Below are 14,639 nucleotides of genomic sequence, written 5' to 3' on the forward strand. Positions count from 1 at the left end.
CTGCCACTCGTGATATTTGGTTTTTTCCCGGAATGACTCAGACCGTAATGGGCCTCAGCAGAAAAATCACCTCTCACTCTGTTAGACTGAGCAATCAGTCACCTACATTCAGGACTATCCCTCCTTCCCCATGGTGGGACAATAGGGCTGGAGGCTGTGCAGCATCACACTTTTCCAGGGCAGGTATGAAAAGGTAGCCAACTCCACTGATGGTGTGTACAGGGCTACACCGAGAAATATTATATATGACAAAATAGCATGTCTCCTGCTGCAGGGAGTCCCCTGACTCCTGCAAGAGTCAACTCAACATCCCCAGGAGCATAGGGATTTCCCCAAAGTACATGTGATTTCTCCAATGTGTGACCATGATCCATGTGACTTAGTTGAAGATATTACAGAACTACAACTCTGAGTACACTGCACAGTTCCATGTAGGAGCAACATCACGAAATATCAGACAAGATCCTTAGCCAAAACATTAGTAATCTAATCTCAGGATAGCACAGCCTCCTTCAAACCTGGATATTACGCCACTGTAAGAAAAACCACTGGAAAATTGTGACACAAGACAGAGAAAGACAGCCAACCCCATAATTTGTATTAACCACAGCATCACATCATAGTGACCCTAGGAGTCAAACAGCCACTGTGGAAAATCTTTGTACTACCCTTTTTAATCAGCTTTGCAGTGCTTAGAATTTTTTTTCTCTTTCCCCTCAGAAAATATATGTATACAGTCTGAGGGGTTTTTTTCCTTTTCTTCAAGGTGATTATTGCATTTTGTCTACTTTTGCACTCTTCGCAACACTGGAACCAAAAGGTGTAGATATTCTTTAGTATTTTATGTGTCTTCAGAAGGCTATCCCCCATGCAGCTTTAGTTACATTAAGTTTTCAGAATAGGGGTAACAGTGGAATTGCTGCATTCTAAGGAGGGAATATTCTGGGCTCAAAATGCCCCAGGCAGCATGTAAATAAATTATGCCATTCCCTACGCTCTTTCTCCCTCAATTATTGTTAACCCCTATTGAAAGACCATATGTAGTGTAGTTTATGAAGTCCTAAACTACATGATCTAGGTGTCCTTTGTACCATCTTCCTTTTGAAATCTGGTGTAACTTTAATTTTTTTTTTTTAAATTTGGTTTAGGGTTTTTTTTTGTTTGTTTGCCTTTTTCTTAATCAGTTTGACTGGCTGAATTTAAAGATGGGTTAAACCTTTTGAGTCCAAATTTGTTTAAAAAAACGAAGGACTGAGCTGAAATCTCCAGAAGCAAAACATTACTAGTGGCTGGGTTTCCACTCAATTCCCCAAAGGAAGGAGATGATTTGTGATACTATTTATTTATGCCTCTGACTAACAACTCCTGGTTTAAATTACAATATTTTTTAAATAAAATATAATAAATACAATACCAAAGATCTGCTGTTCTTTGAAAAGCGTGATTTTTTTACTATGACTTTGTTATTATGTCTAACAATTATGTCAGAAACTGATGGGTGTTTGTTCTTTTTGACATTCGTACAAATTCATCTGTCATGACGCGACATTCCTGGCTCTGGTCCATGACACTAAAGTTTCTAAAATATGTAGATATCTTCACATGCCCCCAAATTACTCAGTATTGTTTAGTTCGAGTCTACTTGAATAACTTATCTGTTAGCTGCTGCGAGTCTTGTTTCTAAGCTTTCTTGAGTAATAAAAAACACCACTAAGTTGGCAGGTTGGCTTCTAGACTAAGTAATTTTGCTTCTGGGCTTTTCCTCAGATCTTTAGTTTGAACTCCCCGGTAAGACCTCATAAATTACTAGCATTATGCAAAACAGGCATGGATTCATTGCACACACACACGATATAGAACCATATCCATAATTAACTGTGTCAGCCACTTCAACAACGTTCAAAGATGTTTTGGGGAGGGCAGAAGCAGAGCAAAACACTACATCCTGCTGAAACTGGGCCAGACTTTTAAAGAAGCATGTGACTCATTTGTCCCAGATGAAGCACAGTCACTGTGGTGCTCCAGCACCATTTCCCAGTCAAACTGAAAGGGAGCACAATGAGCAAGAAGCTCAGTTTTATGTTCAGGTGGACACAAGCTATGTCACGATACCAAGCCAATCTACAAGGCGATAGATCATCTCTTTAATGTTATCCATCTACCTGAACATGACCTCCAATCACATACGTGCATCTCTTTTAAAACAAAAATTCACTTCCTGTTAACTCTTGAACAAATAAAGATGCGACCCATCTCTACTGTAGAAATTCATTGTTCGGAAAAGCCGTTTTGGACTGACGGAGGTTGGGGACCTCTCTCCTGAAGACATGAAGAAGATCCGCTACCTCTCCCTGATCGAGCTCACGGCCTTCTACGACGCGCTGGGAGTGGAACTGAAGAGGAACCGCGTGGAGAGGGTGCGGGGACGAGGTACCATGTGTGGCATCCCCTTCGCAGTCACCTTCCTGTCCATCAGCTTTGAAAGGAGATGCTTTTGAGGCTGCGTTTCCTCATTTTCACACTTGTTGTTATTATTTTTAAGAGAATGGTCTTTTTGGAGTCCCTCTCACTGTGCTGCTGGAGAATGATCAGAAGAAGGTTCCTGGAATAAAAGTACCCCTTATCTTCCAAAAAGTGAGTATCTCTTGGCCTTCTTGGTCACTAGGATTTGCTTTTCCACCATTGGCATTGACACTCAAAGAGTCATCAGATGGGAGAAGTTTCGGTCAGGCATTACAGACTGGTGGGTATCTGCAGACTGTCTGAATATTGTGGTTCGAAAACTTTGTGACAGGGAGAGAAAATCTGCTTTTTTGGTTTTTTATCTGTGGTGGGGACCCTTTTTGGTTCTTGGAATATTGTGATACCACACAGAAAACTTGGGGAAAAAAATGCCTTTCTGTTTCCCCTTTTCATTAAAATAGCCAAGCAAAATTATGTATGTGCAGAAGTGGCAGGCAGGAGTTGTCTCAGGAGTCGTAATTTCACATTAATTCAAACCATAGGTATTACTTAGCTATTCTTTCAAGAATGGAAGTGGTATCTTCTTATTGAGGTTTGTATGACCAGACAAGGGTATTTAAATGGGACATTTGGCCATACAGGGATACCCTGTGGATGTCTTGGAGGCAGGTACACAGGCACAAGTACATGTGCAATTGCACAGGTTTAGACAGGCTTGAAATGGAAGCAGATTTCCCTGTAAATACTGACAAAAGGAGAAGTGTTGGAGCATGTCAGTGGAAAGACTGACACAACTTGAGCATTTACATGACTTTGCAATTAGCTCCACTCCTGCCCTATCAAGATAACATTGGATATTTGAAGAATCAACATTAGTGCAGGAAGCAGATCTGATGGTGAAAATCCAGAGCTGAATGATTAAATGCTGGGATTTTTTTTCCCTCAATATTCAAGATTATGTAAAATCAAACCTTGGGTTTCTTTATTTTCTTTTCTTCTTTTTTTTTTTTTTTTTTTTATTTTTTTTTTTTAATAACCAATTGGAGTGGAAAGTTTAGTCCTCTATTCACAGAAATTTCAAAATAAAATATCCTGTGGTCATTTTTTAATCTGAGTTCTCAGTTCCAAAAAAACCTATGTTATCTATTGGCCTTTCCATTGTGCTCCTTGGGGCACACTTAAACATTTCTCAGAGGTTATTTTTCCTTCAAAACATCATTGTGTTTAAGTGTTTCATTAATACATTTATGTGTTAATTGTTCTATAGCAGTGCCAACTCTCAAGTCAAGGACAGAGGGGTCTATTGCATTAGCAGTTTTCCATACTCTGCATATTCCTTATTTCAGGATCAGGACTGTGGAGACAAATTAGGCAGATATGAGCTGGCTGGATTTCATTAGCTGATTCCAAAGTATCTTTTTCAGATTAGTTGAAAGGATACCTAGACTGAAAAGAAAGTCAGGAGTATTCTTAAGCACTTCTGAATATTTTCCTGGATTTTTTTTTTTTTTTTTGTCTTTTCTGTCAGCTGCTGCTCAAGCTTGAAGAAACAGGTTTGGAAACTGAAGGAATTCTACGGGTTCCTGGATCTGCCTCCAGAGTCAAGGTATATATCCAAGCCAGTTTTCTGTCTTCTGGACCACAGACTCTATGTAAAATAGTACAGCATACACACAGATTCAGACTGCACATAAATAGTGATCTGTGTAGCTCAGCATTCCTACTCCTGCCAGTGAAAGGTCAGATTAGTTCCTGGGAACCAATAAATCACAGACCATTTGGTCTATTACTTTGCTTTAGTTAACATTCTATATAAAGCACAGTTTCGATGTTGAGTGCGATTTTTCTCCACAAAACTTGGAGACATCCTTTCAGTTTATCTCTGTCATCCAAAATTGCTGTGATCTTATCTCTGTTTTAATTTATTTCAGAAATGCAGACTTCCTAAACTGAGTGAACATCAGATAAAGATCTTATTCTCTGTCATTTTAACCTCTGTGTCATTTCATTTTTCATTTATCATCTGTGATCTTGTAATTTCATGTTCCAAGTGAAGAGAAATTTGGCCTCTGTTCACTGCTGGCAGCCTGAAGTACTGCATTTTCACAGGCTATTTGTGGACTATGAATGCAGTATAATTGGCACCCAATAACTTGACACTCTGGGCCAGTAATATTTGCAATTGTTTCTCCAGACCAACTTCATTCCAGGAGCTGGAGGAGGCAAATTAGAAAAACAAGGCAGTTTTTTGTTTGGTTGGATTTTCTCCTGGGCTTAGTAGGGTCCATCTCTTTCCCATATTTCTGCTTTTCTTTTCCTTATCTTTGCTTTTTTTGATCTGGTTTAAGCAACACCTTACAGTGCATTCTACTCCCACTTTTTCATTGTCAAGGAAGCTAGTTTTGTGTGCTGAGGCAGGAAGTCTCAACATTGTGGCAGCCACACAAATGTTGGGGATTGCTAAACAGTTGGGTGGTCTGAGAATAATAAAGAATGGCTGAAGAAGAAAAAGCAGCATTACATGAAACACACCAAAGGTAGGCAGCAGGATCCCAGCTCCTTTGATTCTGTGCATTGATAAAAGTACCCAGAGCCTTGAAAAGTGCCACAACTTGTGGAAAGGAGCTCCTAACTTTCCCTGTACTTTTCAGCTTCCTCATTCTTTCATACAAATGCTTGAATGTTATTTCACACAATATCAAATTTTTCCAGCCTTTCCATGGAGATTACATGCAGGGCTGTGCTCTAATTCAATTATTTTCATATTCTTTGAAACACTGTACTGTGTCTTGTTCACTTCTTTTTCACAGCCTGTGTCCTGGGAGCTGCTATGAGATATGACTTCATATGCAGCTCCTCTATACTAGATGTTAAGTTAAACTGCCCATATGAAAGTTTTCAGTTATTTGAGTTTTGATTTCATTTGAGTCTGCCCAACAAACCAACGAGCAAGAGAGAGATTTTTTCAAAGCAGATGCAGATTTCATCCTCCAAGAGCCTTCATGCATTATTATGACATTAGGACTTGAGGGTATTCAAACTTTATTTCAGTCTTGTTTGGAGATAGAAAAAGCATATGGAAATTATTATGTTCTTCTATAAAACAAGGAATAGAAGAAATTAATACAAGTTTTCCTCTGTAACAAAAGCTCCAGTGAAATAAAACTGTATGATAGTCTAGTGAAGGATCAGTCATGTTAAAAAAAAAATTGCAACACATATTTTAAAAGTATTAGGTGCATACATAGATACATGTATATGAGGCAGGGGATGGAGGGAATTGAGTGTATAAAATATATGCTTACCTGTGTAGATATATATATAAAAAAGTATATAAATATATGTATATATATAAAAAATGTTTCTGTTTCCAAAATCTTGCTTTCTATTTTAGTGGCTTTTTCCCAGTTCTCAGCAGAAAAATGTGGAGTAGAATTCTGTCCTCACGTGCTTTTGATGAGGTGAGGATTTCTGTTCCACATTTCCAGTCACTTACAGGAGATAATTCAGTCTAGGTATATGTATAGGTTATGTGCAAAGGATACAGAGGAAGCTGAGATAGCCCAGATTAAAAGCAGTAAAATGTGCTAGTAAAAATGAGACTGTAACATTTTATGCCAAATCCTGAACGAGTTTCTACTTCCGTCTGTGCAACCATTCTACTTCATTATGTGTGACTGTACTTGATATGTAATTTCCTTCCATTCATGTGAGACGTGGCAAACAGAATTCATTTTTCAAAGCTTTGCCTGAATGGACTGAACTTTTTGCATATATTAAAGTACATCTGACAAAATCACAATCTGAAACCAAGTATTTGCTACAGATACATTTTGTTGTAAATGGTCTCCTAAAAAGTAGCGACAAACTTGCTATGGATAGGACAGTGTTTTGCCAGTAATAATGGTGAAATCTGCATTATTTATAGATATCCTTATGTTAAAATACTGTCCTTCAATCTTTTTAACTCAGCAATTTTTTGAGGAGCTTGCATTTTTCAAACAGTGATCTGGGTTTGAAGCCAAATTCTGTTCTCATTAGGAACCTTGCTGAGTATTTCCCTTTCACGTATGTGTTTTGAATACTGGCTAGGGACCCTCCAGAACTAAACTGACCTCTGTTGCGGAGCAGGATGCTGCCATTGGAGAACAAGAGATTAAATGGGTGTCATCATCAGATCTATCTTAAATCAGTTCTGTGTTTTTAAAGGTTTGAGGGGGTTTTTTTATTGCATTAAGGTTTTTCTAACAGCAATGGGTTTTGTATCTTTATTTTTCCACGATTTGACCAAATCTAACTATGATTATCCTAACATAAAACTTCCTTTCAAAGATGGGAGCACCTGAATTTTAAGCCATTTGCTCAAGGCCCATGGATTCAGACTATCTAGCATGGTCACTGACAGGGAGGAAGAAACACCACTCCTTTGTGACTTAAAGGTCAAAACCTCTGGAGAGTGTTTTAAACAAAAAGAACAGCTGTGCTGAGTTTTCTGCTTCTAGTTCTAAGACATTGCACAAAATTGCCTTGATTAAAGACATTTCAAATTGTTCATGAGCAGAAATCTAGCTATAGCAGGCCAAATTTAACCCATGTTGCCAAGTATCTGCAGGAGCTTGACTTGTTAAGCTGCTCGGAGCACATGGCTGTACCTAGGCTGTCACTGGTTTAGGGTTGCTTTAGTTCAAGTGCTGTACAAACCTGCCTGGTGCTTCTAATGGGATTTCTGAAGTGATCACAAACTGCTGGATCAGCAGCAATGACTGAAGGCCAGATGTTTCTTTTATCTTTCAGAATCTCCATCAAGAACTTGAGGCAAAATTTTATGAAGACACTTTTGACTGGGACCAAGTACGAAATAACGATGCAGCGGGTCTGCTGAAAATGTTTATTAGAGAACTCCCAAGCCCACTCTTCACAGTAGAATATCTGCCTGCATTCATCACGCTAGTAGAAAGTATGTGGAAATGGAGTTAGTATGGACTGATTACAGCAGAAAATGCAAGAGTAGACATTAAGGGCTTTTTCTCTCTCTGAAGTATATAGAGAAAAGTCATGTGAACTTTTTTCTCCTTCTGAAGCAGAGAGAAAAACAGACCCAATGCTTCACCTAAACATTTGAATTTTCTGCAAAATTTTGTATTCAAATGAGAGAAGTGTCTGCATTCAGCTAATAGCACAGGTTTGTTGTGTGAACAAAACAAGTGTTTAATGTAAAATTTGAAGCCTGTGAGTAAACAGTGACTGAATAATGACTTTCATATATGGTCATATAATGACTGGTTCACATTAACTGTAGGTTTCACAAGTTAAAGTTTCTGCAAGATAAACTCAAATCACTGTCCTTTATCTGCTGAACTTACTCAACCTATTTTATTTATGTTAAAGTTTATGTTGAGGTCAGACCATTGGTACAGAGATATGTGTGAGCAGAGGAAGGTTCAGGCAGCTGGGCTTTGTTTTGAGTGTACATACACTCCCTCAGTCTCAGTACATTTTGTTCATTTCTCTTCCAGGAAGAATGCAATTGTACCTTGCCATACCTGTGACTTCACTGTAAAGTCACTTGAGCTAGGACAGACTGAAAGTCTCAGAATGGTGAATTTATTAACAAATTGGTACAGAAAACTGAGCATCTTCATATAAGGTTGCAGTCATGCTTTCGGTGTCACCATGAGTAGCTTAAAGGGCAGAAGGAGGTGACCTCTTCCCATAAACTTCAAATACCTGAGTGTGCTCCTTGTGAGTCCCAGGCTGCATGCAGTTACAATGGCTCAGCAGTTTGGAGAAGACTGAACAGGAGATGTCTGTGCAGAATAAAGTGATTTTATTCCCTATAACAAATACACAGATATCTAAGAGAAACTAGCTAGTACTAAAAAATACTGGATTGTTACTATGTAGATAGAATTTTATAGTGCCTTGTGTCCTTGTGTGACAAAGATCCAAGATGATGAGGCAAAATCTCACTCATTAAGGTGATTTTTTTATTTGGGGAAAAGTGTATGGTTAATCAACACCTAAGCATGTTAGTCTCAACCAGGCTCGAGTTGGTATTACTAGAACTGCTGACACACAAGGTTTCTAGAGCAAACCAATTGCAGTTGAGATTTCAAAAGTATTAATTATTCATGTCCTTAGAAATCTCCAAGATCAAGTTACAACTACAAGCTTTGCATCTGTTGATCATGCTGATGCCTGAAGCCAACAGAGACACAGCCAAGGTAAGTTCTTCATTTGCTATCACCCACCATCTGTGGTGCTTTTGACTTTTAAATGAGTGACTCATTCTTTTCAGATGCTACACCAGGAAAGTATTCTTGTGTGGTTTTGATTATTTCCTTGAAAAGATGTTCAAATTTCCAGACTGTCATTTCTTTTACGAGTAATTAAGAAATAGTTGCTGGGAGGGATCCAACTGCTGGATCTCAGGCATCATTATTATGGAGCACTCACTTCAAAGAGGCATAATCCTCACTTATTTTGGACTAAGGACATCCAGTTTCTGGATTTTCTGTGTAACTGAAATTCTCCAAGATGAATTTAAAAGAGAAGCTGCCCTCTAGGAGCTTGCCTAGTGCACTCCTGGTACTGGAAGAGCTTCTAGGCCACTGGACCACACTGCAGGATATAGTCCAAAATACAAACACCTATCTGTAGAACAGAAGTCAGGAACTCACTCTCAGCTGACTTGCCTTGCAAACCCATGCCCATCCCCATGTACTACTTCCTGATACAAACACAGTGGCTACAAGCATTTTAGATGCTTGAGAGCTCCCATATCTGACTGGGGCTGTATCCTGAGAGACACTGGTGCGTCTTTGGGCCTGTTCCTGCATCAAGGAAACCTGAGTGAACAAGCTTCCTGGAAACCTCCCGACATTTCATCAGGTCCCCAGCTCATCAGGACCATGCAGGTCTCTCACCTCTGAAAGCCTTTCACTGGTCAGTTTAGATGCAACTTTATGAGTTCAGGTGCCTTCTTTACCTGTATTTATGTATACAGTAATAAGGGACAAGAACAACTGTCTTCATAGCACCTGAAGGTTTACTGATGCTCTGTAAAGCAGAGCTCTGCTACCAGAGTTCATTTGGGTATAGAGCTGCATATGTAAAATACATGCTAGAGGACTAGTGTTAATTATTACTTTAATATTTATTAGGCTTCTGTACAAAAATAGAAGCGATGACAAAACTCTACACAGCTCCACTCTCTTGTCTATAATGAGATTTTAGAAACTTCTCCAACATCGTTTCTTTTTTTTAATTCTTGGGTTTCTAAAAATGTTTTAATTGCTATGTCAGGGTACAAAGACAGTGATTTTAATGGTATGGTTTTTGTGGTTTAACCAAGAGGCAGCTAATACCTGTCATGGTTTAACCCTAGCCAGCAACCAAGCCCGTGCAGCTGCTCGCTCACTCCCCCATCAGTGGGACCAGGGAGAGAATAAAAACGGTAAAAGCTGGAAAATTCATAAGTTGAGATAAATGTAATTTAATTGGAAAAACCAAAGGTATCCACAAAAGCAGAGCAAAACAAGGAACTCATCACTTCCCATGGGCAAGCAGATGTTCAGCCATCACAAGGGGAGCAGGGCTTCATCTCATGTAACAGTTGCTTGGGAAGATAAATGCCATCACTCCAAAAGTCCCCCCCTTCCTCCATCTTCCTCACACATTTTTATACTAAGCACGATGTCACATGGTCTCAGATAATTCCTTTGGTCACCTGTCCTGGCTCTGTTTCCTCCCAATTTCTCATACACCTCAGCAGTGGGGCAGTACAAAAAGCAGAAAAGGCTTTGGCTCTAAGCAAGTCCTGCTCAGCAGTAACAAAAAAACCCCCTATTTTATAAACACTGTGTTCAGCACAAGTCCCAGACATAATCCCATACCAGTCAGCATGAAGAAAATTAACTCTACCCCATCTGAAGCCAGCACACCACCACACAGCCATTCCTTCACTCCTCTCCACTCCCAGTGGGATGGGTGAGAAAATTTGAAAAAAAGTAGAATTCATGGGTCAAGACCATAACGGTTTAATAGGACAGAAATTAATGGGAAAATAATGATGATTGATTAATTAGAGCACACAAGTGATGTACAGTGCAGTTTTTCACCGCTCACTGACTGATGCCCAGCCAGTTGTTGCGTAGTGGGCCAAGACCAGTTTTCCACACAGTTCAGATACTGAGCACAATGCCATGTAGTGTGGAATATCCCTTGGGAGTCAGCTCTCCGGGCTGTGTCCCCTCCCAAGTCCTTGTGTAGCCCCAGCCCCCTTGCTGGCAGGGCAGCATGAGAAGCTAAAGATTACACTTGGCTAAGTGTGACCACTGCTTAGCAACAACTAAGACATCAGTGTGTTATCAACATTGTTCTTATCCTAAATACAAAACACAGCCCTGTACCAGATACAAGGAAGAAAAATGACTCTATCCCAGCTGAAACCAGAACAGTGTTGCAGAAGGACTCATTGGTAGACCCCAGCTCTAACCATAGCTGCAGTCTGTGATATTTAATCATTCAAGTAAAATTCTGAATAAACTACCCAAAAGGGGAAATTAATTTCCTTTGACTCTGCCGAGCATGTGCAGAAGTTACATCAGTGAACAACCACTTAGCTCTTCTTGCTTTTGTTATCCCACAATAAAAGTTTGGGGGTTGCTGGCAGAAATTTCAGGTTATATTACGTGTGGGACTGGTGCAGATTTGAAGAGAGACTACTCGCCCCAGGTGACTGTGATATAAAAAGCATTGGCCAGATACATCAAAATGGACACTTGGTAAGCTATGAAGAAAGAAACTATTCCCTTACCACCTACCTCTACTGCGGGATTCAGAGACTGATATTTTTTACTTGTTTTGAGTGTCAAGAAATAAAGTTGGAGCTCTGAAAACTAGTCTCATAGGTAGTGTTGACTGTATTTGCCTTATAAATTTGGGATTATGCTCTAAGTGACAGATAATTTATTAATGTGTGTTTTGTTAGTATTACCTATTCCTTTGTGGTTGACACAGGTTGTTGTTCTAACAACAAATAACAAGTAATCCAAGTGCAATGAAAAACCCACTAAATTTCACCTCCAAGTGCAAATATAGAAGTCAGATGTGCATTTGAAAATATTGCATTTCAAAAGTAAATTATTTCCTGAGGTTAAACAAGCGTTGTTTTTTTCCCAGGCCTTTCTTCAGTTCCTGAAGAAGGTGGTTGCTAATGAAGGGAAAAACAAGATGAATTTGTGGAACGTGTCTATGATTGTTGCACCAAACCTCTTCATCTACAAAGGGAAACGTGCGAACCAACAAGAAATGCAAGCAGCCGCCACCACCGCGCACATTGTGAGGCTTCTAATCCGGTACCAGGACATCCTATGGACAGTGAGTAGTGCTGGTTCCCCCTTTATGATGCCATTACAGTGCAACCTTTTCTGATATGCAGGAGATGTGCAGAAATCAGAATAAACTGACCTTCCAAGGAGAAACAGTTTCTTTGGAAACTGACTGGAGTCTTCCGTATCTAGAATGAGGCACCCTGACAGATATTCCTGGACTGAAAGCTGCCTTACTTACCTAAGACATCTATTTTAGCATTAATTGCCTCCTGGAAGTACCTCTCCCACACCATTGTTTGTACAGAGTGATGCATAGAAGAATGATTTAATCTGGATGTGCAGGCAATATGTCTAAACTTGTATGTGATTAGATGTCTGTTTGGAGTCTAGCTCGCAGTAAAATGGGACAAAAGTGTGTACAACTTTTTGGGTTTCTGAAGGTTAGCCTGAAGATATTGACAGTCTCAGCTTTTTTGGTCATAACAAAGGGTGGGTATAATGGGGATTGCAAAGACTCTAGCCTAATAAAGCTCCTGTAGCTACAAACACCACTTTAAAGTTCCATGTGGCGTGAAAGACAATGTACACTTTCACCAAAGGAGTAACTGTAGGTTATTAGAGGAAGCTACTGATTGCACGTATCTTCTAGGAATAAATGGGGTTTCTGCTGCCTAAAATGTGGTGCCCTTCTGAAGATCCAACACAGTGGGGAAAAATTACTGTATATTCTCAAATCTGGTTTCCGCCCTCTAGGTCCCATCCTTCCTGATTTCCCAAGTGAGAAAAATGAATGAGGCAGCAATGAACAACAGCAAGAGACAGCTGATGTTTGACAAAGGAGTGAGAAAACTTCTGAGGAGAAAGACCATGGAACGGGAGAGACCTGAAAGACCAGAGGTGTGATAGAAAGATACAGGTTTCAAGGGCAGCTTTAAACAGCCTCCTGCCTTTATCTCAGGAAAAATTCTGGGTGTGGGGAGGAAATTTTGCCATACAAAATAAGCTGATTTGAGAGTTATCTTGAAAGGTGTGCTTCCCAGTGTAACACTCCGGTAAGACAAAGTGTGTGTAATTGCTTGAGAAAATGTAAAGAAGGCAGAATGATTTCCAGCAGCCAAAGCTGCCAAGCTGTTTTTTAACCTGTTTCATAAGAAATGGTTGTATGTGGACTGTCCCGGACAGCAATGATTTGTAGATACTCAACAAATGCGTGGATGTGTGACTGAGTAATAGGACGGTCCGTAGTAGGATTAATTGCATTTATCGATGTCCTGGTACAGGCCACTTGATATTCTCCTTGCAAGCTTTTGTCTTAGAGCTTTGCACTAATTCTGTAAGCAGAGATGAAATTCAGTTTTCCTACCACAGATACCCTAAACTGTTTTTAAATCTTAAATGCCCAATGAAGTGGATTGTGTTGTTATTTCCTGTATAGTCAGAGGAGAGAGGTGGATACTTCTGAGGATTTCAGGGCTCCAGAAGCAGTTCAGAATTAAGAACATCTAATAGAAAAGCCTTTCTTTGAAGGTCTTAAAGCCACCAACTTTTATCTACTACCTAGAAACAGAGATTAGGAACTTACTTGGGGTATTCTGCTTTGATAGGCAACTAAAATTATCTTACATATTAGGTGCAACATACAGTTTTGGCAGCAAGACTGTATCTCTGTGCACAACATACACAATCCCTATGTATTTCCATTTAGTAACTACCTTTAATGACCTGGTGAGGAAGTATTTAAAGTCTTCCATGAATCTTTAAAAGAATAAAGACTGGTGAATTGTAAGAGAAGTAACCAAGGAAATGGTAAAGGACTCTATAGTTGTTGAAGAAAAGTCTTGAAGAACAAAAGAAAAGACAGATTAGGAAGGAATGATGTCACAAGGTTATGAGAAATAGAGAATGAGCCACCTAGTACAGACAAGAGAGAAAATGCAGAAGGTAATGTATGGGAAAAAAAGGTAGAAAGATAAATGTTATGTATGAATGGTGAAGTCATTCTAATTCACCTTTCTCAAGAATTTGGCAGCATGGACTGAAGTATTTTTGGTAGGGTAGGACATACATTGGTGCTGCAGATGGAGACAGAGATGTTTGTTTAAAATGACAGTGTGGACTACTGTGCTGCAACATTAAATTCAACCTGGGATGAACACAGATAGACTCCTTCTCTGAGGAGAGTCAATTACTGAAGTCATTGCGCCTTTGGGAAGACAAGTCCATTGATCAGAGTAATTGCTTTACATCTAATAAAAATGAGGGTAGCCATGGCAAGGAGTTTAAACATGAAGGGTAAATTGGAGGCAAACTCTGTTTGGATAACTGAGTTTAATGTTGAGAGCACTTAAAGCAATCCCCAGGTCTCAGATGTTCTAAATTACAGAGACAGAGACTGGAGAGACTATTGTGTTCTGGTCAGTGTGGTATTAACTGGATTAGAACTGGAATGCAAACCTTGCTAATTGATTTATCCACCATTAATCATGGAAGAGTGCATAAACTTCATAGATGATCATTTGAACCCTACACAAGGTCAAATTTCAAATTAACAGAAACCATATGGTACTTGACGTTTTACTGTACACACACTTCAATCTCGTTGAAGATATAGGAAGCAGAAACAGAGAATTGGATCTTTATGCCTCAGGAGAATTTCATTTATAGAAGGAAGAAAAGATATTCTTAATAATTTTTGGTTTTAAATAAGCAGTTGGTTCACTGACCAATGTTAATAGAAATAAGTTAAAGTTACAGTTCAAGGGCTTTACCCTGTGTGCATTTATGTACTACTTAACAAAGAGTTTGTGTCTTTGTGTTGCATCTGATTTGTGTCTACAAATT

The 14,639-nt window shown here is 39.3% G+C and overlaps 1 protein-coding gene across 3 annotated transcripts in view; it reads left to right on the top strand.

Annotated features, from left to right (window-relative positions):
• The window catches only part of ARHGAP28 (Rho GTPase activating protein 28), a 76,616-nt gene that overhangs the window by 55,147 nt on the left and 6,830 nt on the right, over positions 1-14,639 (top strand). For all 3 annotated transcript variants that reach the window (XM_040057202.2, XM_040057211.2, XM_040057221.2), the window contains exons 6-12: positions 2,265-2,430; positions 2,543-2,634; positions 3,992-4,069; positions 7,258-7,420; positions 8,605-8,687; positions 11,647-11,844; positions 12,552-12,695. In XM_040057202.2, the coding sequence (XP_039913136.1) occupies positions 2,265-2,430; positions 2,543-2,634; positions 3,992-4,069; positions 7,258-7,420; positions 8,605-8,687; positions 11,647-11,844; positions 12,552-12,695 (924 nt within the window). The remainder of the gene's footprint in view (positions 1-2,264; positions 2,431-2,542; positions 2,635-3,991; positions 4,070-7,257; positions 7,421-8,604; positions 8,688-11,646; positions 11,845-12,551; positions 12,696-14,639) is intronic.

The sequence above is a fragment of the Hirundo rustica genome, chromosome 1, assembly GCF_015227805.2.
Source record: "Hirundo rustica isolate bHirRus1 chromosome 1, bHirRus1.pri.v3, whole genome shotgun sequence".
In the NCBI taxonomy this organism is placed as follows: domain Eukaryota; kingdom Metazoa; phylum Chordata; class Aves; order Passeriformes; family Hirundinidae; genus Hirundo; species Hirundo rustica.